General features: G+C 35.4%; 13 protein-coding genes across 13 annotated transcripts; 6 read left to right on the forward strand and 7 right to left on the reverse strand.

Annotated features, from left to right (window-relative positions):
• Window positions 1-705: 705 nt before the first annotated feature.
• Window positions 706-2,316, reverse strand: DAS1 (SCF ubiquitin ligase complex subunit DAS1; the record flags this gene model as incomplete). Its single annotated transcript, XM_003685799.1, has 1 exon — window positions 706-2,316. One exon carries the CDS (start codon window positions 2,314-2,316, stop codon window positions 706-708), a length of 1,611 nt encoding a protein of 536 aa, XP_003685847.1.
• A 781-nt stretch (window positions 2,317-3,097) lies between these two features.
• Window positions 3,098-3,664, reverse strand: PAM17 (Pam17p; the record flags this gene model as incomplete). The annotated part of the gene is made up of 1 exon (XM_003685800.1): window positions 3,098-3,664. One exon carries the CDS (start codon window positions 3,662-3,664, stop codon window positions 3,098-3,100), a length of 567 nt encoding a protein of 188 aa, XP_003685848.1.
• A 583-nt stretch (window positions 3,665-4,247) lies between these two features.
• Window positions 4,248-5,330, reverse strand: CCP1 (cytochrome-c peroxidase; the record flags this gene model as incomplete). The annotated part of the gene is made up of 1 exon (XM_003685801.1): window positions 4,248-5,330. The coding sequence occupies one exon, from the start codon at window positions 5,328-5,330 to the stop codon at window positions 4,248-4,250; it is 1,083 nt and encodes a 360-aa protein (XP_003685849.1).
• Window positions 5,331-6,627: 1,297 nt separating this feature from the next.
• Window positions 6,628-9,462, forward strand: TPHA0E03260 (vacuolar protein sorting-associated protein 35; the record flags this gene model as incomplete). The annotated part of the gene is made up of 1 exon (XM_003685802.1): window positions 6,628-9,462. One exon carries the CDS (start codon window positions 6,628-6,630, stop codon window positions 9,460-9,462), a length of 2,835 nt encoding a protein of 944 aa, XP_003685850.1.
• A 1,299-nt stretch (window positions 9,463-10,761) lies between these two features.
• Window positions 10,762-11,679, forward strand: TPHA0E03270 (uncharacterized protein; the record flags this gene model as incomplete). The annotated part of the gene is made up of 1 exon (XM_003685803.1): window positions 10,762-11,679. The coding sequence occupies one exon, from the start codon at window positions 10,762-10,764 to the stop codon at window positions 11,677-11,679; it is 918 nt and encodes a 305-aa protein (XP_003685851.1).
• Window positions 11,680-12,091: 412 nt separating this feature from the next.
• Window positions 12,092-13,180, reverse strand: TPHA0E03280 (uncharacterized protein; the record flags this gene model as incomplete). Its single annotated transcript, XM_003685804.1, has 1 exon — window positions 12,092-13,180. The coding sequence occupies one exon, from the start codon at window positions 13,178-13,180 to the stop codon at window positions 12,092-12,094; it is 1,089 nt and encodes a 362-aa protein (XP_003685852.1).
• A 1,505-nt stretch (window positions 13,181-14,685) lies between these two features.
• Window positions 14,686-15,630, forward strand: TPHA0E03290 (uncharacterized protein; the record flags this gene model as incomplete). The annotated part of the gene is made up of 1 exon (XM_003685805.1): window positions 14,686-15,630. The coding sequence occupies one exon, from the start codon at window positions 14,686-14,688 to the stop codon at window positions 15,628-15,630; it is 945 nt and encodes a 314-aa protein (XP_003685853.1).
• A 1,499-nt stretch (window positions 15,631-17,129) lies between these two features.
• On the forward strand, window positions 17,130-18,467 carry TPHA0E03300 (cAMP-dependent protein kinase; the record flags this gene model as incomplete). Its single annotated transcript, XM_003685806.1, has 1 exon — window positions 17,130-18,467. The coding sequence occupies one exon, from the start codon at window positions 17,130-17,132 to the stop codon at window positions 18,465-18,467; it is 1,338 nt and encodes a 445-aa protein (XP_003685854.1).
• Window positions 18,468-18,994: 527 nt separating this feature from the next.
• Window positions 18,995-19,390, forward strand: MRP49 (mitochondrial 54S ribosomal protein mL61; the record flags this gene model as incomplete). Its single annotated transcript, XM_003685807.1, has 1 exon — window positions 18,995-19,390. The coding sequence occupies one exon, from the start codon at window positions 18,995-18,997 to the stop codon at window positions 19,388-19,390; it is 396 nt and encodes a 131-aa protein (XP_003685855.1).
• Window positions 19,391-19,595: 205 nt separating this feature from the next.
• MRPL38 (mitochondrial 54S ribosomal uL14m domain-containing protein) lies at window positions 19,596-20,111 on the reverse strand (the record flags this gene model as incomplete). Its single annotated transcript, XM_003685808.1, has 1 exon — window positions 19,596-20,111. The coding sequence occupies one exon, from the start codon at window positions 20,109-20,111 to the stop codon at window positions 19,596-19,598; it is 516 nt and encodes a 171-aa protein (XP_003685856.1).
• A 433-nt stretch (window positions 20,112-20,544) lies between these two features.
• QCR8 (ubiquinol--cytochrome-c reductase subunit 8) lies at window positions 20,545-20,829 on the reverse strand (the record flags this gene model as incomplete). The annotated part of the gene is made up of 1 exon (XM_003685809.1): window positions 20,545-20,829. The coding sequence occupies one exon, from the start codon at window positions 20,827-20,829 to the stop codon at window positions 20,545-20,547; it is 285 nt and encodes a 94-aa protein (XP_003685857.1).
• A 523-nt stretch (window positions 20,830-21,352) lies between these two features.
• Window positions 21,353-22,411, reverse strand: ERG20 (bifunctional (2E,6E)-farnesyl diphosphate synthase/dimethylallyltranstransferase; the record flags this gene model as incomplete). Its single annotated transcript, XM_003685810.1, has 1 exon — window positions 21,353-22,411. One exon carries the CDS (start codon window positions 22,409-22,411, stop codon window positions 21,353-21,355), a length of 1,059 nt encoding a protein of 352 aa, XP_003685858.1.
• A 735-nt stretch (window positions 22,412-23,146) lies between these two features.
• On the forward strand, window positions 23,147-25,090 carry TPO5 (Tpo5p; the record flags this gene model as incomplete). Its single annotated transcript, XM_003685811.1, has 1 exon — window positions 23,147-25,090. One exon carries the CDS (start codon window positions 23,147-23,149, stop codon window positions 25,088-25,090), a length of 1,944 nt encoding a protein of 647 aa, XP_003685859.1.
• Between the last annotated feature and the right edge of the window lie 444 nt (window positions 25,091-25,534).

Genomic DNA, 25,534 nt, shown 5'->3' on the forward strand with positions numbered 1-25,534 from the left:
AAGAAAACCTCAGATAAACGTTTACAGTATTCCATCAGTTACTACTTTTTTTTATTGAACGGTATGACTGTGCTTCTCAGTTAAGAAAGCAATGGACTATACTAGACATTGTTTTCTTTCTATAAGTCTAATTGATACCCACAAATATTTGTAAGTATCATTTAGTCTTCTATGTAGTCGTATGTTTTTATGATTCCGATTATATACATGGCGATACTTGCTACTTCAGTATGCGTACAGTGAAGGTTACCTAAATATATTTGCCATTATTAACTGTAATTGAATTACATACATATGTTAAATGATACTTTCAAAGTAACGGCACTTACTGTTCATAATTATGTGTAATCTTGTGTATGTAGTTTGAAATTGAAATGAGAATTTAGTTGCCGATCTCTATGCTAAATGAATGCAACTTAATATTAAAAACTTAAATGAAAAAATATAAATATTGATTATTGAGAAAGGAGAGCTAATGCATGATACCAGTTATGATGTGTTGATTTGATTTCTTCTAAAAAGCTGAAATTTTTCTTGTCAATGTGTCCAAAGGATCATTTCCCTTTTCATCTCTGATCGGTTTACTTTTAGTTGACCATCCAGTTAGATTAGTTTTAAAATCACAATGGTAGAATATTGGCTCGAAGATACGCTCTTGGTTTTCTTCTACCACAACAGTTGGAATATCGTTCAACATTAAAAACCTTAATTTTTAAATCTCGATAAAAATGTAATATATGTGGACTTGTATTGGTGTATCAAAGCATGGTAACAATCGATAACATCCTTTTCTGACAATGGATCGTGCGGTAATTCATATGTGATTTCTTCAATTTCTTCTTCCGAATTCCCACTTTCATTTTGGTCATCAAGTACAACTTTTTTCTCTTTCTTAAGTATTAATTGATCTCTGCTTTGCCTATATGCCCATAAATTTGTGTTAATTCGTTTTACAAATTCTTTTAAATTCATCGGTTGCGTTCTAACACTTGGATAGTAATCACAAGCCTTTGAATAGGGTAATAATGAAAGACATCTCATCATTTTATAAATATCTTTACTGGCTATATCACTAATATCCTCAAAGATATAGTCTTCCTCAAATAAAAATATTTTCTTCTTAAGAATTTCCTTGAATACATAATCACATTTGTCGCAATTACATGTTTGTGTGAGAATAAATCTATTTTCTGAATTTATATCAAATGTATCATCAATTCCACTAGATACTTTCCCCAATGATATTATGGAAGGGTCTAATCCTTGGAATCTTAGGTCCATGAATTGAAGATATCTACAGTATGTCGTTATCGCTATGAAAATTTCTGGGTTTGTTGATTCAGGCACAAAATCCTCTAAGAAATCCATTTTTAGTCTTTTCAAATTTTTTAACCTCTTAAATAAGGAAACAATCAATCTTGTTTTTTGTTTTATGGAAATTAGTGACAAATCCTCTATATTTGTAAATTCTTTGAAATCATTTACCATTTCAATTTCTCTGTCTAACAATGTTTGATTCCAAGATATAACGGTAAGCACTTTTAAGGTCCTTACATCAAAAATCTCAGATAACTTCGTAAATTCATATTTAGACAATGGTTTAGTGAAATATTCATTCTGATAAAACTCTGATCTCCAGTGTAACTTCAAATCTACAATTTGTAATTTATTCTTCAATGGATAAAGATAGTTAAATAGCTTTACAGGATCGATGAAAAGTGTCATATGAGATAACCTTGATGATATTCTGTTCTTCAAAAATAATTTAGCGTTCGGTATATAGTCAGGACTGACGGGTACTTCTGGTAAAGCATTTGGAGGTGCTAAATCAAAACTGATTACCTGTCTTTTAGCTATTTTTCCATGCATAATTATATCATTACAATTTGGATCAGTGATATTTTCTAACCTTGTAACTGATTCACCTTTATCGCATAAAATATTCAGTATACGCTTCTGTAACTGTGAATCTAAATCCCAATTTATTCTAATCCAAGTAATGGAATTACGACATAGACTAACATTCTCCAGAGTCTCGATTAGTTGTTCTAATCTTTTATTTGCAATCTCTCTAGAGTCCTTTTCAGATAAAGATGATGGTATGTTAATCAGTGACCAATTAATTGCCAAATTTATATAATCACTCTTAACAACGTTGGAATCATTCAAATATATTCTATTATACAATAACTGTGTTGCAATTTTATGATAATACTTGTTTAGAAGACATAGATTCAGTCTGTCAGCTTGAGGTAAATGCGAAAACACTTCTTTAACTAATTCATCTGGTAATAAATGTAATGGAAATTGTGACATATTTGAACAATAAAAAATCCAGGTAAAATGCTTATATGAGTATCCTTTTAGTCTTCAGGCTGGGATATACTGTTAAAAGATCTATATGTATTTCTTGATTGGGTTATATCTTCGAATGCTATTGTTAACTAAAGCACAAAAGTATCGTAAATCAAAATATAAAAATTATGTTATAAGTGTGTTCACTGTATTATTTTTTAAGTTTCTGTTTTTTTCTTCTTGCTCTTGTTACTCTCCAATAACCACTATATTTAATTGACTATAATATTTAAATAGCAACATCCAACTACTCTGCCAACGATACCGTTTCAGTAATTAAATCTACCCAACTAATATAATATACATACATCTGTATATATCCTATTTAATTTCCAATCATTTCAGTGGTTGGTTATAGTTATCGTTTTAGACTTAGTAAGACAATATTGAATTATTAGAAAGAGGGTAAAACCTCAGAGATGCATAAGACATAAGATAAAGAGAACCAGTTGTTTGGGCTATCTACACCATTATACAAGATATAGGTATATGATTCTTGTTGATTTCAGAAGTATCATACTGTATTTTATTAAGCATGTGTCCATGTACTAGTTGTTGTTGTTTTTTCTCTGAATAAAAAACCATATATATTGAAGAATAGTTAAATGAATATCGCTAATATTTTATTATATACAAACACTAGTTATTATTGGCGTTTATGTACTATAGTTGTGACCTACTGTAAACAGTGGTGGATCTTGCCGTGTTTTCTTTTGATGTCGATGTTGTCTGTTGTGTTGTTTTACAAGAATTCTTTTGCTTTTCTTCTGTAAGCATGACAATCTCTTAACCATTGTCTATATTCTTTAATAGATCCTATCTTTTCACCGTAATAATCTGGAACTGGATTACTAAAGGATTGGGAAGATGCATCCACTCTATTTGAGATGATTTTCTTCAAGAATTCTTTGTTTTTGGCGGTGTAACTTTTCAATTTCTTTGAATGACCAACATTAAAAATCTGAGAACCCAACAATGGGCCAAATAAATAGCCCAAAGTACCAGAAGCTATCAACCCTGCGGAAATCGCCACTAAAGGATCAAATCCTAATAATGTTTGCGTTGGATCGATCTGCATAGTCGACAAGTACGCCCATGATAAATTACTACCTACCAAAGCTGTAAAGATCGATGAACCAACATTAATCTTTCTTTCTGTTCTTCTCAAAGCAAAAAAATCCGCCCAAGTTAGCCCCTTAGCATCTTCACTTGTTTGAGATGTAACTGGAGCCTTAGCACTCAATGATCTAATCGACCAGATTGGTTTGGTTAGTTGTAACGTAGATTTCCTAACAGTTGAAGATAACATTATTTCTTTGCGATACGATACGATGCAGCACTTTTTTAGACCTTGCAATCTTATAAAATCTTATTACAAAATCAATCAAAGAAACTCACACGAACTATTCAGTAACACAATTGTGCATATATAAATAGATATAAGTTTATATTATCAATTGTACTGGTTAATTACAAACAATGATCCTTGTTTTCATCATAAGCATGTGGTTTCCAATCTAATATTTGACTTATTTTCATTAAAAAAATATATTTAAAAAACAATTTAAAGGCCAACTTTTGATAATATAACCAATTTAAGGCTATGGTCTAAAAAGAATAATTATTAGTTTATCTTATAAAGCTTTTGGATGGATAAATATCTAGATAAATAAATAAATAGTTTATTAACATTGATAATTTACTTATCTACATGTTAAAATATAATACGTGTGCATGTTTAGTTGATTTTTCTGTTTTATTTCATTAGTAATTGTAATTGTGTGTTCTTTTGCTGTTTTTTTCCTGCTATAGACATTGCAAAAGAATGAATATTGACGTACATAAGGTTCTATAAGATTAGAATGATAATTGTTTGTTTTTTATCAGTTGTTTTATTCTTGTTCGTCTAAGGTCTTAAAGATGAATGGTTTTTGATCCTTTGGGAAAGTAATACCATTTTCCAATAATCTAGCGAAAACGTTACTAAAATCTTTGAAGAAAACGTCTTGGTTAGCAGCATATTCTTCAACAATCTTCTTAAATGTACCATCTTCAATTAAAGAATGGTCAGCTGGTAACATCATGTAACCCTTTGGAGAATTCCATTGGTAGTTACCAGCAGCATTCTTTTCCCATTTCCAATTTTCAGTTAATAAATTGACGAAGAATTCATTGGAAAAGACATTGGAGGCAGCGCCCCATGGACCATCGAAACCAGAGTTGGCTAAATGAGTTCTACCAAGACAGTGGCAACCCATTAGAGCAACTATATCTCTATCGTTCAAGAAATTCAATCTGCCGTAGTAGGATCTGACATAAGTAGCATCACCATTAGCGTCCGGTAATCTACCGTTTTCTGGACCTTCATCTTCGTCCTTGTTGACTCTTCCGTTTCTCCAAGGAATCTTTGGACCTTGGGCTTCTTGAATAGCAGCGACACCAGCCAAGGTGTATAAATCACCATGGGAGATCCATGGGAATTGAGTTTGAATCGGGTCTAAGAATGCCTTAGCAGTATGTAAACCTGCATTAGAAGGGTCATTCAATTCTTTTGCATGTCTCATGGTACCACCGTGAGAACCACCGGTACCGGACTCCTTATCATAAGTACCGGAAGAATGCCAAGCAATTCTGACCAAGATTGGAATGTAACCGATGTAGCCATCGTGTTCATCTTCGTCTTGAATCTTCTTTGCAATGACATTGTAAATTTTTTGATAATCTTCGATAGTCTTAGTCTTATCAGGATTAGCGACATTTGGATGGGAAGCAGAAGCAGCACCAATACCGAATAAACCAGCCTTAGTGAATCTACTAAAGTTGTTATGACGGTTGTTGTTGTTGTTGTTATTGCTGTTATTGTAACTGAATTTAGAAAATTCAGATTGAGATGCCATGGAGGCAGCTGCAGCTGCACCAGCAACGGCACCAAATAAATAAACCGATCTTTTATTCAAAGTTCTAGCGAATGACATTCTTAAACCGTTCTATGGTTCTTTATAATTCAAGAACAAATAGAAGCTAAAAGTACATAAACTACTGTTTCAACAAGAATAAAAGGTAAGAGATAAAAGTTCGAATACATAAAAAACACATCCATTATATATACTTATAATTACTAATAACACGATTACCATAAACTTTTCACTGGTTACTTCCACAAACCTTAAAGGGACGAGCAGGAAACAATAGGATTAGTAAACCTTTTTGAAAGATCTCGATCCAAGAAATGAATTATCTTAGCGTGTTTTCCGTTATAAAGGATAAGTTAATATACTTCCCAAGAGAGAGAACAACGAAAAGCCAGATGTTCTTCTAGTCATTGTCCAACCTACCACGCATCAGCAAACCATGAATCACTCCAACAATAACTTTTCGTTACTTTCTTTACTTCAAACGTTACGAAATCTTAGTAAAAATTTTCTCAGCCAGATCTCTTCGTGATCATTGCAAGAAGAACAAGACCCTGAAGAAACTGGAACTAATATCTCAACATGTTGTTTGGTACAAAGTTTGTGAAGAGTAGTGAGCTGTCTTGCATATTGTTGTAATGAGCAATATACTTCATCAGTTGGGTTTCTTCTACAGACGCATTTTTTTATTGCAGTTCTTGTTCTTGGTAGAGATAATAATAGCAGTTACTATAAAAGGGCAAATTGTATGTATGTGTGTATAGGCTAACAATCATATACATTTGAGATTATCGATTAATGCAATTTACAGTACAAGAAGTCTAATTGTAGATTTCTTAACTACGGTATCTCCATTGCAAATAAAACTGCTCAACGGGAGATTCAACATTCGAAACAATGCGTTGAGTCGGATGAGTGTACAGACTACTCTTATTGCAGTTGACAGATGTCTATGGATGCACGTCTATATATATATATAGGTAGATAGATAGATATAGATAGATGGATTGACATGCTTATCGTTAACTTATCATAACGGTTGGCCTCTTTATGCAGTTAAGGACTCCATCTTCGGTGGTTCTTGTCATGCTGGTGCGGGTAATGGTACCTTAAATTTCAATTTTAAATTACCAGACGTCTTAATATCAGTATTTGGTAATCTTATAAACCCTATAAACCATTTAGAAACTGTTAATATCTTGCTGTCATTTGGTCCACATATATATTCTCATAAAGTGTATTAGTGCACATCTACTATTAACGAATATACGTTGTGTCTTTATATACTTGGTGTGGTCTGGTTCTGCGTCCTTAACGACTGTGTATTTATCTTTTTTTTCGAAGATCTGATGATTACAAGATGTTAAGCAATGAGTCAATGGAATTACTTCTCAATGACATAAAGAGACAATCTTTGATTATTAAGAAATGTTTAGATAACAATGAGTTGATGAACTCTTTGAAAAATTATTCTATTTTATTAAATAATTTAAGAAATGATAAACTATCCCCGAAACAGTACTATGAAGTTTATATCATTATATTCGACTCATTAAGTAGATTGACTGTTTTCCTAAAAGAATCTAATGCTTCACATTACTGTAATTCAAAAACTTTAGTTGATCTGTATGAATTGGTGCAATATTCAGGTAATATACTACCTCGGTTATATTTAATGATCACAATAGGGTCACTATATCTATCCATTGAAGATGCACCTAGTATTGAATTGTTAAAGGATATGATTGAAATGTGCAGAGGTGTGCAGAATCCAATGCGTGGACTTTTTTTAAGGTATTATCTTTCTCAAAGGACAAAAGATTATTTCTTGGATGTGGATGCTGCAGAATATGATAAAAATTTTAATTGTAGTTTTATAATTACAAATTTCATTGAAATGAATAAATTATGGGTAAGAATGCAGCATCAAGGATCTTCGAAAGATAAAGATAAACGATTGACAGAAAGAACAGAATTAAAGATTTTAATCGGGTCGCAATTAGTAAGATTGTCGCAAATTATTGATACTGATTTCGAAACGTATAATGATTTTTTCTTACCAAAGGTTCTAGAACAAATTATACAATGTAATGATTTACTTTCACAAGAATATCTGTTCGATGTTATTATTCAAATATTTCCAGTGGATTTTAATTTGAAGATGTTACAATTGACGATTTTGCCAAATCTTTTAAAATTAAATAATACCGATACAATTAAAAAAATTTTGGAGTTATTGATAATAAGGTTACTGAATGTAGAATTAGAAAGTGTGTTACAAGAGGCTAGTCTCGATAACGCGACTCTGTTCGATGTATTATGGCATTTTTTAAATGATTTGATTGAAAAAAGACCAGACCTGCCTTTCCTGACATTTATAGCAATTATTGAAAATTATTTATCACTATCGATTACTCTGGATCCTAGAAATTTTGATCATTTAACTTCCATTTTTAAAACAGTTATTAAGAAATTTAAAGAATTTGGAGAATCGAATTTATCAAAGACAGAATTTTTATCAATTAAAAATATTTTATTGTTTAAAAATTATCAAGATAAGATTAAAGAGTTACCACATTTATTTTTTTTCAACCTCCTAATATCCTGTTCGGAATACAACAATTTATTATTGTTACAACCGTTGAAAAATCAAAAAGTAATTATTTCCTCAATTCTCGATAATCTATTATCTGTAACAATTTCAAAAGAACAGAAGCTCATAGATGTTTTCCATATCAATTCAAAATCAGAATTAGAAAGTATACTATTGTTTGTGGAACCTATTATTAAGAAGTATGATTCAGAAACTGATGACGTGAGGGTTCTTTCGTATGATCCTTTACAAGACAGACTAGCTAAATTAATACATTTAGTGATTGCCAGACAAAATGTTTTTAACAATGAAAAATCAATTAAAAATAAAATAGAATGGATGATTAAATATTATCTGATTATTAAGAACTGGTTCTACAAAGGTGGTTCCAACACATATTATACTTTTCCAGTAATAATCACTTATTTCTGGAAACTAATACGATATGTTAACTTGGTAAAATTAAAATATATCGCAAATCAAGATAATGAAGTTGATGAAAAATTGGTTGACTATTTTGATCTCCAACTTAAACAATTGTTCAAACTAACCTCTAGATGCATTGCTGACTTGTATCAATTATCTGCGATGGAAAATGAAAGGATAACGATGCCTGGGTATAAACAAGAAGAGGCCATTTATGACACAATCTTCAAATTAAATATACAATGTGCATCTCTTGCTGATCAATTATCGTTCAGTGAAATATCATATGATTTCTTCTCTCAAGCTTTCACAATATATGAAGAGAAATTGAACGATTCAAAGACACAATTCCAATCTTTAATTTATCTTGCACAGACACTACAAAAGACTAGATCGTTGTACCATGGTGAAGATAATAACTACGAAAATTTAATTGTCAGATGCACATTGCACTCATCGAAGTTGTTAAAAAAACAGGATCAATGTAGATCAGTATATTTGTGTTCTCATTTATGGTGGGCGACAGAAGTTTCGTCACTTGGAGAAGAAGAAGATCAAACTGATACATTTTATAGAGATGGCAAAAGAGTTCTCGAGTGTTTACAAAGATCATTAAGGGTTGCCGACTCCATTATGGACAATGTCCAGAGTTGTCAGCTAATGGTCGAGATTCTAAGCCGATGTATTTATTATTTTGTTCATTCTACTTCTGAATACGACAGCCACGTCACTGCAAAATACATTAACGGATTACTTGAATTAATACAGACTAATCTAAACAGTTTGAACATTGAACGAAATACACTCCCAAATGTGGCCTTGTCAGATAGCGACAACGATAACGACAATAATAATAATGCTAATGCTAATCGCAGCAGTGCTGCTAATAATAATTTCCACAAAATCACTTCCTCGGTAGTAGAAACGAAGAAACACGTAGTAACGGGTAATGTCTCAGTGGGCCTTAATGGTTCCTATTTACGTGTTGATAATCTAAACGAAAGGAGTCTAGTCTCCAGTAGCAATAACAATAATGGAACCAAATCTTTAACCGGCCATGACTCGGTCACATTACAAGAAAAGATCGATTCTCTATTCCAATATTTCAACAGAGTCTGCAAATACATTAGCGAGCAACGACAAGTAGACCCCAGGTTCACCGCCATCACAGTGTAACTGACCTTGAACTTTTGACATTCATCAAAATGAGCACGCCCAGATGCAGTATAATATCTATGACAAAATACACGATTATCTGACATATAGAAATATATACTAAAATGTTTATGTAAATAAATATACTAAGAATCACGAAATCGAATCTTTTCTACTACTACAACATCTCGCACTTCTGGACTCCGTAATCAAGTGTCGCGCCCAAATTATAAGATCTCTTGTTTTCTCACTACACTGTACTAAGATATCCTATCACTAAATGCTCATCGATGATCTTTGTAAAATAGGTATAATAATAATAACATTCACTATTGAATGCCACTCTGAAGTAACAGTTACCATGTATTCGAAACAGTTAATAAACCAAATATAGAAATATAATTCAGTTAGAGGGTTTTTACGCGATTTTACCCTTTGATAGTTTTTACCCCTTTGGGAAACAGCAAGACCGAGCACCTACAGCCACCGTTGGAGGAAGCCATGAAAAGAAAGAATTTGCAATGCACCAGCAGACAAACACGCCCGCACACAAGAACGATGGGACACTGGGCCATAAAAAGAACCAACTCTCGTGGAATCATCAGCCCTCTGCCTATGGTGTGCTATTGCGCCACGACCCACTAGAAATAGTAGTGCATTGCCATTTTTAGCATTCTTTTGTACTCATTGTGCAGCTCAACTTGCGTTACTGCGTTTCGCTTCTCGAGTGTCTCGAACAACTCGAAATTTCGAATTGAAAAGAGAAAAAACACCGTTTTAACTCACACGAATCCTTACAAAGAATCTCTCGATGGACTACCGGCAGCAACTCGCAAGCGTCACACAGCTCAAGTCATCGAGATATCTCGAAATCAAAGAGAAACGACAACGATGACGACGACGACGATATCTTGCAGATGAGGCAATTTGCAGGCCTGATCTATGAAAAAACTTTGCGTACGGACACTTCTTTCTTTTTATTTCCTCTCTAGGACAAAGATGAAAATTTATTAATAACGAAAAAAGTGTATACTGATTGAAGCCATACTATAAACTTAGAAGCTTGCATCAGCCCAGACAGCTTTTTTCATTTAGTACTCATCTATCTTTTTTCTTTTTGGCATGCTTCATTAGAAATTATGGTTCCAGAATTACCAACATATATAAAGACAACTGAACTCTCATTATTTTTGAAACTTCCTCTGACCTCTTCGCTTTTCTTTAATTTAAAGGAATTCTTTCAGTTCAATCCAGTCCCAGATACCCAATCACTGATTCTGTTATAACCTGACATATACACATACATACATACATATAAAGATGCAATTGAAACAGACTTTAGCCACTACTGCCCTAGCTTCTACAGCTCTAGCTGCTTACAACCCATCTGAGCCATGGACCACTTTGACTCCATCTGCCACTTACGCCGGTGGTTACACTGACTACTCTGCCTCTTTCGGTATTGCTGTTCAACCAATTGCCTCCTCCGTTGCCAAGAGAGCTGAAGCCATTTCCCAGATCGGCGACGGCCAAATCCAAGCTACTACCAAGACTACCACTTCTGCTGCTAAGTCTACTGCTGCTGCTGTTTCTCAAATCGGTGACGGCCAAATCCAAGCTACTACCAAGACTACCACTTCTGCTGCTAAGTCTACTGCTGCTGCTGTTTCTCAAATCGGCGACGGCCAAATCCAAGCCACCACATCTACCAAGGCTACCGCTGCTGCCGTATCTCAAATCGGTGACGGTCAAGTCCAAGCCACCACCTCTTCCGCTAAGAGCTCTGCTGCTGCCGCTTCTCAAATTAATGACGGTCAAGTCCAAGCTTCCACAACTAAGGCTACTACCACTCTAGAAGGTTCTTCCTCCTCCTCGTCGGCTGCTACCTCTACATCCACTTCGGCTGCCACTACTGGTGCTTTAGTTATCAACAGTGTTTCTTGTTCTGGTTCTGGTACTTTAGCTTTAAGCTTAAAGGGCGGTGAATTAACAGATGCCAAGGGCAGAATCGGTTCTATTGTTGCTAACAGACAATTCCAATTCGACGGTCCACCACCACAAGCCGGCGCCATCTACGCTGCTGGTTGGTCTATCACCCCAGAGGGTAACTTAGCCATCGGTGACAACGATATCTTCTACCAATGTCTATCCGGCAACTTCTACAACTTATATGATGAAACTTTAGGTGCTCAATGTAACCCAGTTCACTTAGAAATCGTTGACTTAGTCGACTGTTAAAAGGCTTCACTTACATATAATTTTACATTTACTTCACATATTACAATGATCTCTTATAGAAATAATTAATTCTTCTACATATTTTATTTTAAAAGTATTTCATTTCATTTAATCAATTACTCAATTACGATATTTATACATTTTACCTTTTCACTTTACACAGATATATATTGTCTTACATAAATTATAATAACAAGCATAAATAGCGGTATATCTAGGGAAGTGTGTTATGTTTATAATTTTATTGTGTTTATTGTGTATCTATAATATACAAATAGAAATGGATAAATACTATGTATCAAAAAGAACTAATTAATGCGTTAGATGAATGATAATTTTTTTATATGCAAAGGAATGACTGTTGATTATCCTCGTCTTAGAGGATGCTCTTTTGAGTTATTGACTGACAAGCTTAACATTGAACTAAGTCAATGGCCTGTAAGTGAACTGGGGTACATTGAGCACCTAAAGTTTCATCATATAAGTTGTAGAAGTTGCCGGATAGACATTGGTAGAAGATATCGTTGTCACCGATGGCTAAGTTACCCTCTGGGGTGATAGACCAACCAGCAGCGTAGATGGCGCCGGCTTGTGGTGGTGGACCGTCGAATTGGAATTGTCTGTTAGCAACAATAGAGCCGATTCTGCCCTTGGCATCTGTTAATTCACCCTTCTTGATGACCATGGCTAGAGTAGAGTCGGTCATACAGGTTTGAGCAGTGATTGGGTCGTTGGAGTCGGCAGCAGCAGAGGCGGTGCTGGCAGCAGCAGATGTAGAAGATTTGGAACCAACTAAAGTGGTGGTGGTGTTAGATGAGGTGCTCTTACCGGAAGTGGTCTTAGTAGTAGCTTGGATTTGGCCGTCGCCGATTTGAGAGACGGCGGCAGCGGCAGTCTTGGTAGATGTGGTGGCTTGGATTTGGCCGTCGCCGATTTGAGAAACGGCAGCAGCGGTAGTCTTGGCAGTTGTAGTCTTGGTGGTGGCTTGGATTTGACCGTCACCGATTTGAGAAACAGCGGCAGCGGTAGTCTTGGCAGTTGTAGTCTTGGTGGTAGCCTGGATTTGGCCGTCGCCGATTTGAGAAACGGCAGCAGCGGTAGTCTTGGCAGTTGTAGTCTTGGTGGTGGCTTGGATTTGACCGTCACCGATTTGAGAAACAGCGGCAGCGGTAGTCTTGGCAGTTGTAGTCTTGGTGGTAGCCTGGATTTGGCCGTCACCGATTTGAGAGACGGCAGCAGCGGTAGTCTTGGTCGATGTGGTTGCTTGGATTTGACCGTCACCGATTTGGGAAATGGCTTCAGCTCTCTTGGCAACGGAAGAAGCAGCAGAGACAGAAGTGGTAATTGGCTGAACGGCAATACCGAAAGAGGTAGTGTAGTCAGTCAAACCACCGGCGTAAGTGGCAGATGGAGTCAAAGTGGTCCATGGTTCAGCTGGGTTGTAGGCAGCCATTGCAGTAGAGGCTAGGGCAGCAGTGGCTAAAGTCTGTTTCAATTGCATCTTGATGTTTCTTTGTTTATATTGGTTATTTGTAAATGTGTTTACTGATGTTCTCTTCTATGATATAATATATACTAGAAAGAGAATGATTTAATTTTCAAGAACATGACAAATACAGCTCTCTTTTATATAAAATTTATTTGAATGAATTAAGATTAATTAAAATTTGATTGATATTCTTTAACATATCATTGGAACAGATGGTTGAAAAAATATTGACTAATAGAGTTCAGAAAAAAGCCATTCTATTTTTGGTTAAGCATATGGCATAAAAACTTAACGAGCTAATTACTCAAAAGAATATATTATCCACAAATTACCTTTAGAAACTCAGTATGCTGGCATAAGGCAATATGCTTCCAACGACATATATGACCATTTCATTCAGGTACATAATCAACAGCATTGCATATGACCTGTATCACGCTACCTCAATGGCACAGCATACAGTTGGTCCTTGATGTTAAAAATATCACTCTCCATCCTAATATTTCTTTTAACTAATACTGGAAATTGAAGAATGTATTTTTAGCATAATTATCGGTGAATGCAATATATTGCATACGTAATTTAGATCTCATGTTTCCTAAAATGGACATAACTAGCAAATTGACTCGCCTAAAAGGGAAAAGTGATTGAACAAGTTATTTGAAAAAAATAGCTGGTTTGTGCGCGATTATTTAGAAATTTGATTGTTTTTTAACAATTTCGAAAAATAACACTTATGTTTTTCCGTTACTCACTGCCTAATTTGGTAATATTTAATTTCGAAGGCTGGTTCGTAATGATGTGTTTAATAACATTGAAACTTTAGATATTGCTGAACTTTTACACAAATTCAGTGATCCTTGGAGTGTGATATATTTGAAGGTTTAAATTTATTAGAACCCTAATTTTGTCATTAGCACAGTAGACTGTAAAGATTTAAGGAAAGAATAAGGCTCTTGCGCTGGGTTGGTTCTTTTAATAGTAGCATTTATCAGTTTCTTCTTGGAATTTTTGTAAAAAAAAGATTACGTTATGAGCTACTTGTAGTTCATAATCCCTTACAATAGGGAAAAATACTTGTTATAGTTGATTATGTAGAGTAGATCATTTCCGATCATTATTTCTACGCTATATGCAAAGAGTAATTTCTGATCATAATTTTAGAAATAGAACAAGTCATCTGATTTTTTTACATTTCTATAAACTATCCATTCCATTTTTTTGAGTTAATTAAGTAATGACTATGAATTATCTAACTATGTCATTTCAGTTAAGGTGATCGGTTATTGCTTAATGGGGAACTAAAAAATTAGCTGATTTTACAGGCTTAACAAAAAAACGATAAGGATGGTTGGTTACAAAACACAAAAATTAATAAAAAAAATTATATAAAGGAGAGATGTATTTGTCATGTTCTTGAAAATTAAATCATTCTCTTTCTAGTATATATTATATCATAGAAGAGAACATCAGTAAACACATTTACAAATAACCAATATAAACAAACAAACATCAAGATGCAATTGAAACAGACTTTAGCCACTGCTGCCCTAGCCTCTACTGCAATGGCTGCCTACAACCCAGCTGAACCATGGACCACTTTGACTCCATCTGCCACTTACGCCGGTGGTTTGACTGACTACACTACCTCTTTCGGTATTGCCGTTCAGCCAATTACCACTTCTGTCTCTGCTGCTTCTTCCGTTGCCAAGAGAGCTGAAGCCATTTCCCAAATCGGTGACGGTCAAATCCAAGCAACCACATCGACCAAGACTACCGCTGCTGCCGTTTCTCAAATCGGCGACGGCCAAATCCAGGCTACCACCAAGACTACAACTGCCAAGACTACCGCTGCCGCTGTTTCTCAAATCGGTGACGGTCAAATCCAAGCCACCACCAAGACTACAACTGCCAAGACTACCGCTGCTGCCGTTTCTCAAATCGGCGACGGCCAAATCCAAGCCACCACATCTACCAAGACTGCCGCTGCCGCCGTCTCTCAAATCGGCGACGGCCAAATCCAAGCTACTACTAAGACCACTTCCGGTAAGAGCACCTCATCTAACACCACCACCACTTTAGTTGGTTCCAAATCTTCTACATCTGCTGCTGCCAGCACCGCCTCTGCTGCTGCCGACTCCAACGACCCAATCACTGCTCAAACCTGTATGACCGACTCTACTCTAGCCATGGTCATCAAGAAGGGTGAATTAACAGATGCCAAGGGCAGAATCGGCTCTATTGTTGCTAACAGACAATTCCAATTCGACGGTCCACCACCACAAGCCGGCGCCATCTACGCTGCTGGTTGGTCTATCACCCCAGAGGGTAACTTAGCCATCGGTGACAACGATATCTTCTACCAATGTCTATCCGGCAACTTCTACAACTTATATGATGAAACTTTAGGTGCTCAATGTACCCCAGTTCACTTACAGGCCATTGACTTAGTTCAATGTTAAGCTTGTTAGTCAACTTCAGACAAGACACAAGTATAATTTTTGCATATAATAGGAAATCATGTATGAAGCGTTATTTGGAATAGGTTCATATATGAATTCATTGGGGAATTCAAACCAGAGACACTGTATAATATATAATAAGATCTTCTAATAAAAAATCAATCAGTTGTTAACTTTTTAATTTTAGACAAGTCATACTATTATCCCAGAAGATGCAGAAATGTGTCTTGGCAGAACATAATATAAATAAAAACCAAAAAAACACGAGCACATTATACAAAAGGTAACAGAAATTGATTATATTGTAACTCAAGATGGTAAAAGTTATATCCGTCGTCTTCATTTGAGGCGTCAAGAGAACGAGACAGCAGGGACCACTTAACGAAATGACACAATTTCAGGATCCTGGCACACAAGTTCTTGCTCAATATATCAAATTTGTCAAGTTGTGCACAAAAGACCGTGGAAAGTGTAAGCATTATTGAGGTTCTCACGACTGTCCCGTGAAGACACTGAGCACAAGCGCACACAACTATTTCTTGTGCAGGATTTGCAGGGACTGTCTGCATTCCCCATGTGGTAATTAGAGTTGCAGGGTTCTGCAGGCTGCGTTGTGTGCGTGCACACAACGCAGTAACATGTGCAGAACTGGAGCTACTAGCTGCAGCGGAGAAAGTGTAGACAAACAAGCAGGCTCAAGCTGTGCACGGGGTTGCATTGTGGCTAAGAAATTTTTAGACTGTGCAGGATGTACTTCGAAACACCTATCGGGACCAATAAAACGCGGAGGCGACCCCCGAACCATGCTTTCAGAATGAAGAGCGCACAAAGTTTGCTACTTCCGGGGTCGCCACGCGTTTGCAGTGTACTGAAAGCAAAATGAAAAAATTTTCATAATCGATTCATGGAATCAGAGATGCACCCGCAGACACTAGTTTGCACAAGACAAAAACACGCACGGATCGTCTCACCGAATCCTCTATGGCCAAACCGTCGAAAAATTTCCGTCGAAAGAAGAGAAGATATTTTTGTCAGTTGAACAATTGTCATCATTATTGAAATTATTAAAATAGTTGTAACTTATATACTACATTTGCTACCATGTACATAATTAGTTTCCAGTTAAAAGAGTTTGAATTTAGTTTCTTTTATCTATTGATTGAAGTATCACTGATTGATTGATTGATTGATTGTGTGTTATTAGCATATTTATAAAGTGAGTATTGAAAAAAACTTGCTGGCAAGAATTACTTTTGCGCGAGTGGAAAGGAAATAGGCTGTTACATATTCAATTGTTTAGGAAAGTAGGAGTTTATATTATTCGAGACTGAGGTATATTATCATTACAATATTAAAATTTTGTTTAAATAATAAGATTTGGTCATTAACTGCATTTTTTTCAGCTTTGATTTTGAATTATTGTTATATCCCCTTTGGTTTTTGTCTGATAAAGCTTTTCAATTATTCTTTTTTAAATTGTCTCCGATCGCAACTGTGTTATGTATATTGACCCTCAGAATAAAAACGAGGTCAGGAGGTTAAGTGTGTCTCCAAGACTTGAGGAATCCGAACAACCGCTTTATAGGAGCAAGAACAGTCAACTGGACTTGGATAATAATAGACCAGGTCAACAACAAGATAAAAATAATAGTGAAGAAGACGTTAGGAAGCAGCAGGGTAATATTGAGGATAGCATAGATAAACTGAATAAAAAGATGTCGAATGCAAAGTTGGATGACATAGAACAAAGGATACGAAATGGACCAGATGGAGGAGAGGTGGGCGACCAATTGAAATTGGCTGGTATTTCCAAACAAAGGACCGTTGCAAACGAAGAGAATGATTTAAAAAAGTTAGCTGTTCATGGTAAAAAAACAGATTGCAAATATACTCTAAGAGATTTCCAAATTCTGAGAACGTTAGGTACTGGTTCCTTTGGAAGAGTTCATCTGGTACGTTCCAACCATAATGATCGCTTCTACGCTTTAAAAGTGCTGAAAAAATATACGGTAGTGAAATTAAAACAAGTTGAGCATACAAATGACGAAAGAAAAATGTTATCTGTAGTGGCTCATCCATTCTTAATCAGAATGTGGGGTACTTTTCAAGATTGTGAACAAGTTTTTATGGTGATGGATTATATTGAAGGCGGTGAGCTGTTTTCATTATTAAGGAAATCCCAAAGGTTTCCAAACCCTGTGGCAAAGTTTTATGCTGCAGAAGTTTGTTTAGCATTAGAATATTTGCATAGTATGGACATTATCTATAGAGATTTGAAACCGGAAAATATTTTATTAGATAAAAATGGTCATATCAAAATTACAGACTTTGGTTTTGCAAAGTATGTTCCAGATGTCACATATACTTTATGTGGGACGCCGGACTACATTGCTCCAGAGGTTGTAAGTACAAAACCTTATAATAAATCTGTTGATTGGTGGAGTTTTGGCATATTAATCTACGAAATGTTGGCAGGTTACACTGCTTTTTATGATTCAACTACAATGAAAACTTATGAAAATATTCTAAACGCTCCATTAAAATTTCCTCCTTTTTTCCATCCAGATGTCCAGGATTTATTATCCAAATTGATTAATAGAGATTTGAGCAAAAGGTTAGGAAATCTACAAGGTGGAAGTGAAGATGTTAAAAATCATCCTTGGTTTAGCGAAGTCATTTGGGAAAAATTATTATCGAGAAATATAGAAACACCTTACGAACCACCAATTCAACAAGGAAAAGGTGATACGTCTCAGTTTGAAAGATATCCAGAAGAAGAAATCAACTATGGTATACAAGGTGAAGACCCCTATAATGTATTGTTTGAAGGTTTCTAAATGTTCAAAAACAAGAAATTAAAAAAAAACATCCAATAATGATAATGACAATAATTCAAATAAATGAACAAAAACTGACTAACTATATTCATAATATATATATATATCTATTCGTGTATATATATAGCTGAGAAAAAAACATTATAAAGATTTAAAAGATTGTTTTTTTAGTTAAATATAATAAAAGCATAGCAACTAGGTATTTTCAAATTGAGCAATGGACTTTAATAAACGTAATTTATCGACTGACTCTTCATAACTTATCTATATACATATATCGAACAGTATGCAGTTAACAATAGTGGTAACCATCATCACTTTAACCTTCTTGTACTTGTCTATTACCCGGTTTTGAATTGCCTGTGCTTCCCAAAAGTTTAACGCACTCAATAAAAAATATTACAACTAGATGCCTAATTAACGATATAAATATATTGAGATCCAAGATTCAGAATATTTTGTAGAGTGTGTTTTGGATTACGTTCCCCTCGATTAGAGTATTCTAAAGACACACTAAGTAGAGTAACATGTCGAGCATTGGAAAACAATTGAAGTTTTTGAACAAAATCAGTCTAACCACTAAACCAACTCAAATATTAATAAACCCTGATAAATATCATGGATTGAAATTAACGTTTCAATTTCAAAATCATAATGGACATATGGGTGCACGTAAGTTTTGGCGTGAATATCTACCAACATTAAAATTCTATAACCCAGAATTGAATATAGATGTCGTTAGAATTAAAAATGAAGATCGTAATAATGTTAGTGTCCCCTGCGTGATGGAAATAACATCCAAGACAGGAACACCACTTGCTACGATTGATATGAGGAACAAAAGAGATTCAGAGATTGTTACTGAGTTCCTTGGGAAAATTCAACACACAGTTATACCTGAGGAGGACCTTATCAAGGTTTAGCTATGAGTAACACAGCATCACTATGTAAATATAATGCAACAGCATTCATAATATAAATTAATATGTACTTGTAGATATGAAAACGGTATTAATAAATAAGCATTGATTTTCATTGTGTTATTTACAAGAGGACGTAATGTGATATGCTATATAATTATGTGTTTAATTTTGGACGCTTTTCTTTTCTTTTCTTTGAATATATAGTCTAGATAACTCTTCTTGCCAAAGAACATATTTTATTATAACCTAATTCCTTCAGCTCCCTACCAACAACACCTTCATTAGCCATAATTCTTGTGCCGAGAGGCTCACCTGTCGTCTTATTAATTAGAACACAAGCATTATCACCAAATGCAACGGTCATACCATTTGGTCTTGTCATGTTTCTTTGTTTTGTACGAACAACAATTGCCCTCACTATATCACCTTTCTTAACTCTATTAGCCAAGTTTGCACCAACAATGTTCTGCGATAATGGTTTTGCCTTTTGGACTACAGCAACGATTTGATCACCGATTTTAGCTGGAGTTTGTGGTGAACCTTTTCTCATTACTTTAATACATTCTACTAGTTGTGCGCCGGAATTGTCGATGACTTTTATAATAGATTTTAAATAAATCATGATAACGATGCAAAGGAGTCCTTGAGGTATATCGATGTCCACACTTTGATACAGAACCCTAGATATTTCTCTATAAATAAAACTTACATCAACTATCATTCTTTTTTATGTTATTGAAGTTGAAATACTTCAAATTTGATGGAACCAAACGCAACGGAGAAATGACGGGAATAAGAAAAAAAGCACGTTGCCCTGTAGAGGAGCAATGTCACAAGCAGTCAAGAAGAAGACACTACGTAACACAGTACGTTACTGATTTAATGGTAATAAATAATATAAAAGTATTGAATTAAATAGATTATCTACATATGTTGTGATATATTTATTGCATGTCTTTGTTATCTGAAACGAAACAGCCCTTAAGTTCTAAAGAGTGTAACGAAGATATAAGATAAAGAAGTGATAAAAAAGTGGGGGAGAATACATTGGAAATAGTTGCGTATGCCAAAAGAATATATTAATTTTAAGTTAAAAAATGTGCCTCTATCTCCAATCTGTGTAAAAAGGAGATCGAAAACTGCACATTTCGAGATTAAACATTGATCCTCTCTAGCTCTTCTCTACCAGCTTTGGTGTATAGATATTCATTGTATTCCCTACTGTTAGTCCACCAATACCAATAGATACCTGCTGGTATGGCAACAAACAAAACTTGAGACTTGAATCTTCTAAAAGAATTGAAAAAAGCGTTCTTGAAAGCACCATTCAATGGTTTTTGAGCGTATGGAGAGATAGCATAGGAGGTGATACCCTTTTGTTTAGGAGAACCAATATGACCCCACCAACCCATGTAAGTTTTAGCACCAGGAGGACTCATCTTTAATCAATTTTATGTATAAATGCGTGTGTGTAGAGGTGTGTGTATGATTCTTTGTTTTCTGAATCGACTCAAATTCCAGTGGATAAAAAAATCTGTCAGACAATCAAATGCGTCGGTTACCTTTCAACCATCGAACAGAAGTTCAAACCATTACTTGCAAACCATAGTTCTTTAACCACAAACTGTTGTTGACTAGTGTAACTGTTATATATATAACAGTCCTGTTAGCTGTTTTGCCAACGTCAAAATTCTAAAAACCGAAAAAACTGAATTTTCAGAAAACGGTAAGAAAGTACCGCAGTAAAATGAGATTCTTGATTGTGATTGGTTGATACGGAAGGGATGTTCGGGTAACAGGCTGTTCAGGACAGGAAAGGGACAGGCAGATGACAGCAAGTGCCTGGCGTCACAAACTGTTGTTAGGAACGGGGAAGAGGGTTTTAGGTATCTATTCTGGTATTTAGTTAGAGTGGTGGAGTATAGCTATATATCTAATACATACGCTTGTGATTGTGTGCAATTATTTGGATCTCTTGTAGACCTTGTTCAAGAAAGCAGTCAAGACTTCACCTTTGAAGCCACGGGATTCATCGATTTTAGCTATTTTAGCTTTCAATTCTGTAGCAACCTTTTCTTCATATTCATGGTAATGTTCGTCTAGTTTCATGTCGACGAAGATCTTCTTGCATCTGGCTTCCATGACAGAGTCCTTTCTACCGTAGTTTTCGTCCAGGACTTTTCTTTGCTCCGGGGTGGCCAGTTCCAAAGCTTTATTTATGATCCAGGAACATTTGTTGTCCTGGATATCGGTACCAATCTTGCCGATTTGTTCTGGGGTTCCAAAACAGTCCAAGTAATCGTCTTGGATTTGGAAGTACTCGCCCAGTGGGATCAAGACGTCTTGAGCCTGTTTCAAGTCCTTGGCGTCGGTGATTCCTGCCATATACATGGCTAATGCAACGGGCAAGTAGAAAGAGTAGTAGGCAGTTTTGAAGATGACGATAAAGGAGTGCTTGGCCAGGGAGAACTTGGACAAGTCGACCTTATCTTCTGGGGCAGTGATCAAATCCAACAATTGACCCATTTCAGTCTGGAAGGTGACTTCGTGGAACAGTTCAATCAAGTCAATGTAATAGCTCTGGCCCTTGAAGTATTTCTTCAACAGTTCATAGATAGCAGCCTCCAACATAAAAGCATCGTTGATGGCAATTTCACCAACGTCTTTAACTTTGTACCAGCATGGCTGGCCTCTTCTGGTGATGGATTTATCCATCATGTCATCAGCAACCAGGAAGTAAGCCTGCAATAATTCAATGCACCAACCCAAGACAGCAACTTTTCTGTACTCGTCTTTGGACAAGTCATTGACGGACTTGTAGTTCTTCAAGATGGCATAAGTATCAACAACAGATAACCCTCTATTCAATTTACCACCTGGAGTGTTGTAGTTCAAATTCTTTTCGAACCACGTAATTGCCTCGGCAGGCATGCCGTACTTCCTCAACACATCTTTCAATTCTTCGACCAATTCAGGAAATTCGTCAACGAACTTACCTCTAACTTCTTCCTTTGATGACATTTCTTTATTTACTGTTTTTATATTTACCTGTTTGCGTGATTGCAACTAATATATACGTATATAGATGGAACGCACTCTGTGTGTGTAGACTGTTTGCGGACACCCCACTTGCAACACAAACCAATTCATAGACACTATTTATATAACAAACAAGAGCCAATAATTCGAATCTGGGTTTCTCCTAAAAATATTTCAACCAACAACCAACAGACATGTTATAACCGTTAAAACGTGAAAAGTTCAATAAAACATCCCTCTCTACGTCGTTTTCTTACTAAATTTCTGTTCCGGTTCCACTAATTTCGAAACTTTTCACCAAATTATGGAATTTGGTGAAAAGTTAATTAATGTTCAATCAAAAGTTTGTTCTCACAGAGGTTGTTTCTCCAACTGCAATGCCTTTTGAATACCTGGATGGTCGGCGACAAGGTTCTACATACCATATATGCACCTTACCAATTTCTAAGAATCTTTAAAATCGTGAGTTACCGATACAATTGCCTTCTGTAAAATTTCATGATATATATTTTATTAGTCTTAATTGGTAATCTCTTAATAGCCTCTTTTGGACTCTGTTAGTATACTTTTAAGTTGGAGTTCTAATTGGTACTTCTCTAGAGGTGATATATGTGAAATTGTCTTTATGTTTCTCATTAATTGCAACTGTATATAAAGACTCTCTCTAAAACAATAACAACAACATCATCAGCAAGAGACCTTCGCTGTGTGTAGCAGATGCCAGAATATAGACTGGTTCCAGACTCTATCAGAGAGAATTTTAATAATTTCCATCCAAATGAATTGTTTGAAAATTTGCATGATATCGTACTCGAGGGAGAGGTTAATGCAGATGAAAGTGATTTATCCTCCTCCCCAGAGGTAAATGATGCCTTATATGAACAACAATTGGATAAATCGTTGCTCTCCAAAAGTTCCATCGTTGGTCTTGGGTTCGGTCTGATGAGTCCAGTTCTAGGAATGTGCACAAGCATGTCCATCGGTTTAAAAGATGGGGGTCCATTGACAATTTTGATTGGGTTCATGGTATCAGGCATATTTACTTGGTTTTGTTCATTATCACTGGGCGAAGTGGTCTCTAAATATCCAAATGAACTACATATTAGTTCCGCAATGCTATCATCATACTTAACTGATAATACGCTCGATAGTAAATTAAGGTACATTGCATCATGGTATACAGGTTGGCTTATGCTAATTGGGAATTGGACAATGAGCACGAGTATCACATTTGCAGGTGCACAATTGACGATATCGTTACTTCTACTGATGAAGTCTGATTTAATATCAGAGACTCATTTGATCCTGTTTACAGTGATTGTCTTCTATTTAGTGGTGACCATTGTTGGCTTCATTAATCTGAAATTTTCAAGGTTTATTGAGACAATTAATAAAATATGTGTTATTTGGATATTCTATGCTATTATATTCATCGACGTACTACTATTAGTTTTCCAAGCAGGGAAGTTTCGCTCATTGAAATATGCATTGTTCCATTTTGATAACAGTTTATCTGGGTATACAAGTGCATTTCTATCCTTTATCATCGGGTTTCAACAATCAAATTTCACATTACAAGGATTTTCGATGTTACCTGCTTTGGCTGACGAAGTTAAAAGACCAGAAAGAGATATCCCCAGAGGTATGTCTACTGCCGTGTTATTATCGACTTTTTCCGGTGTAGTCTTCTTACTTCCAATCATGCTGATCTTGCCGGATCTTGATAACATCTTCAACAATAAGAATAGCAACTTATTACCAATTGTATCCATCTTCACACAATCCACTCATTCTAAATTTGTTTCAGTGTTTTTGGTGTTCTGTATTTTAGGAAACCTACTATTCAGTGGTATTGGTTCAATAACGACCTCATCTCGTGCCGTGTATAGTTTTAGCAGAGATCATGCATTGCCTTATCATGAACTATGGACATTTGTCGATTCAGACTCAGTTTCAAAAGTTCCTAAATACTCCATTTGGTTGAGTATGGGGGTGTCATACACCTTAGGTTTATTAGCACTATTTTCCACTGCCGCATTCAATGCATTTGTTGGTGCAGCTGTCCTTTGTCTTTGTACTGCCACAGTCATACCATTAATCCTGGTTCTAATCTCAGGTAGAAGATCAATTAGAAATGCGCCAGTTAAGATGAAATATAAACTAGGGTGGATCGTCAATATCTTATCCGTTGCTTGGTTATTATTGGCAATGGTGTCAGTCTGCTTCCCTCCTCAAATCCCAGTGACTTTTTCTACAATGAACTATGCCTTGATGGTGTATATATTTTGTTTGATCATCATTACAGTCTTATATTTCCAATGGGGTAAAAATAACTTCGTGTTACCACATCCAATGAAAACATCACTAACATCAAACCCTTCAACATACGCAATGTCAAAATCATTAGTGGATCTTTCAAGAGAAACAGATATGGAAGAGTTTAACAGTACAAACAAATCATCTACAGAGGAAAATAAATACAATAACGAACCAGATGCATTCCAAGATTTAGGTAGAAATCCATTCGATGACGAAAATAATATTGAATTACAATACACAACTGCTAATCATCATCACGAGGAGAAAGACTTTACAAAAAAACATCATTCTCCACTGTCATCACTACTTAAGACATCTGAAATAGACCTTTCTGAAAGATAAATCAGAGTGTGGAACAACAGAATAAAAATATCCACAGGTTGGAATTTTTGGTTGTAGCATAAAAACGAACTATCACGACCTCAGTTATATTATTATTACTTTTTTTAATGCATGTGTAAGATATACTTAATTACTAAAAATAAACTATATTAATGACATAAGATGAGAACTAAATAGAAATCGAATAGCATCAATTGTTTACGAAATTTTTATTTTCAATTTGCAAACTAGAGGTACTTATCATGAATAAAAATCATCAAATATTCTTATGAAACAAGAAAACTATAGTTATAGGAACACGTATACAGACCAATGTCACTCTCATTGATCAAAATAAATTAACATTATTCTACTCTAAGCATATCTCCCTTTCAAACAAGAGGATACTAAGCTCAAAAGTGCTTACTTATTGCACATATCATTATGCAAGAGAGAGAGAGAGAG

The sequence above is a fragment of the Tetrapisispora phaffii genome, chromosome 5 (genome assembly GCF_000236905.1).
Source record: "Tetrapisispora phaffii CBS 4417 chromosome 5, complete genome".
Lineage (NCBI taxonomy): Eukaryota > Fungi > Ascomycota > Saccharomycetes > Saccharomycetales > Saccharomycetaceae > Tetrapisispora > Tetrapisispora phaffii.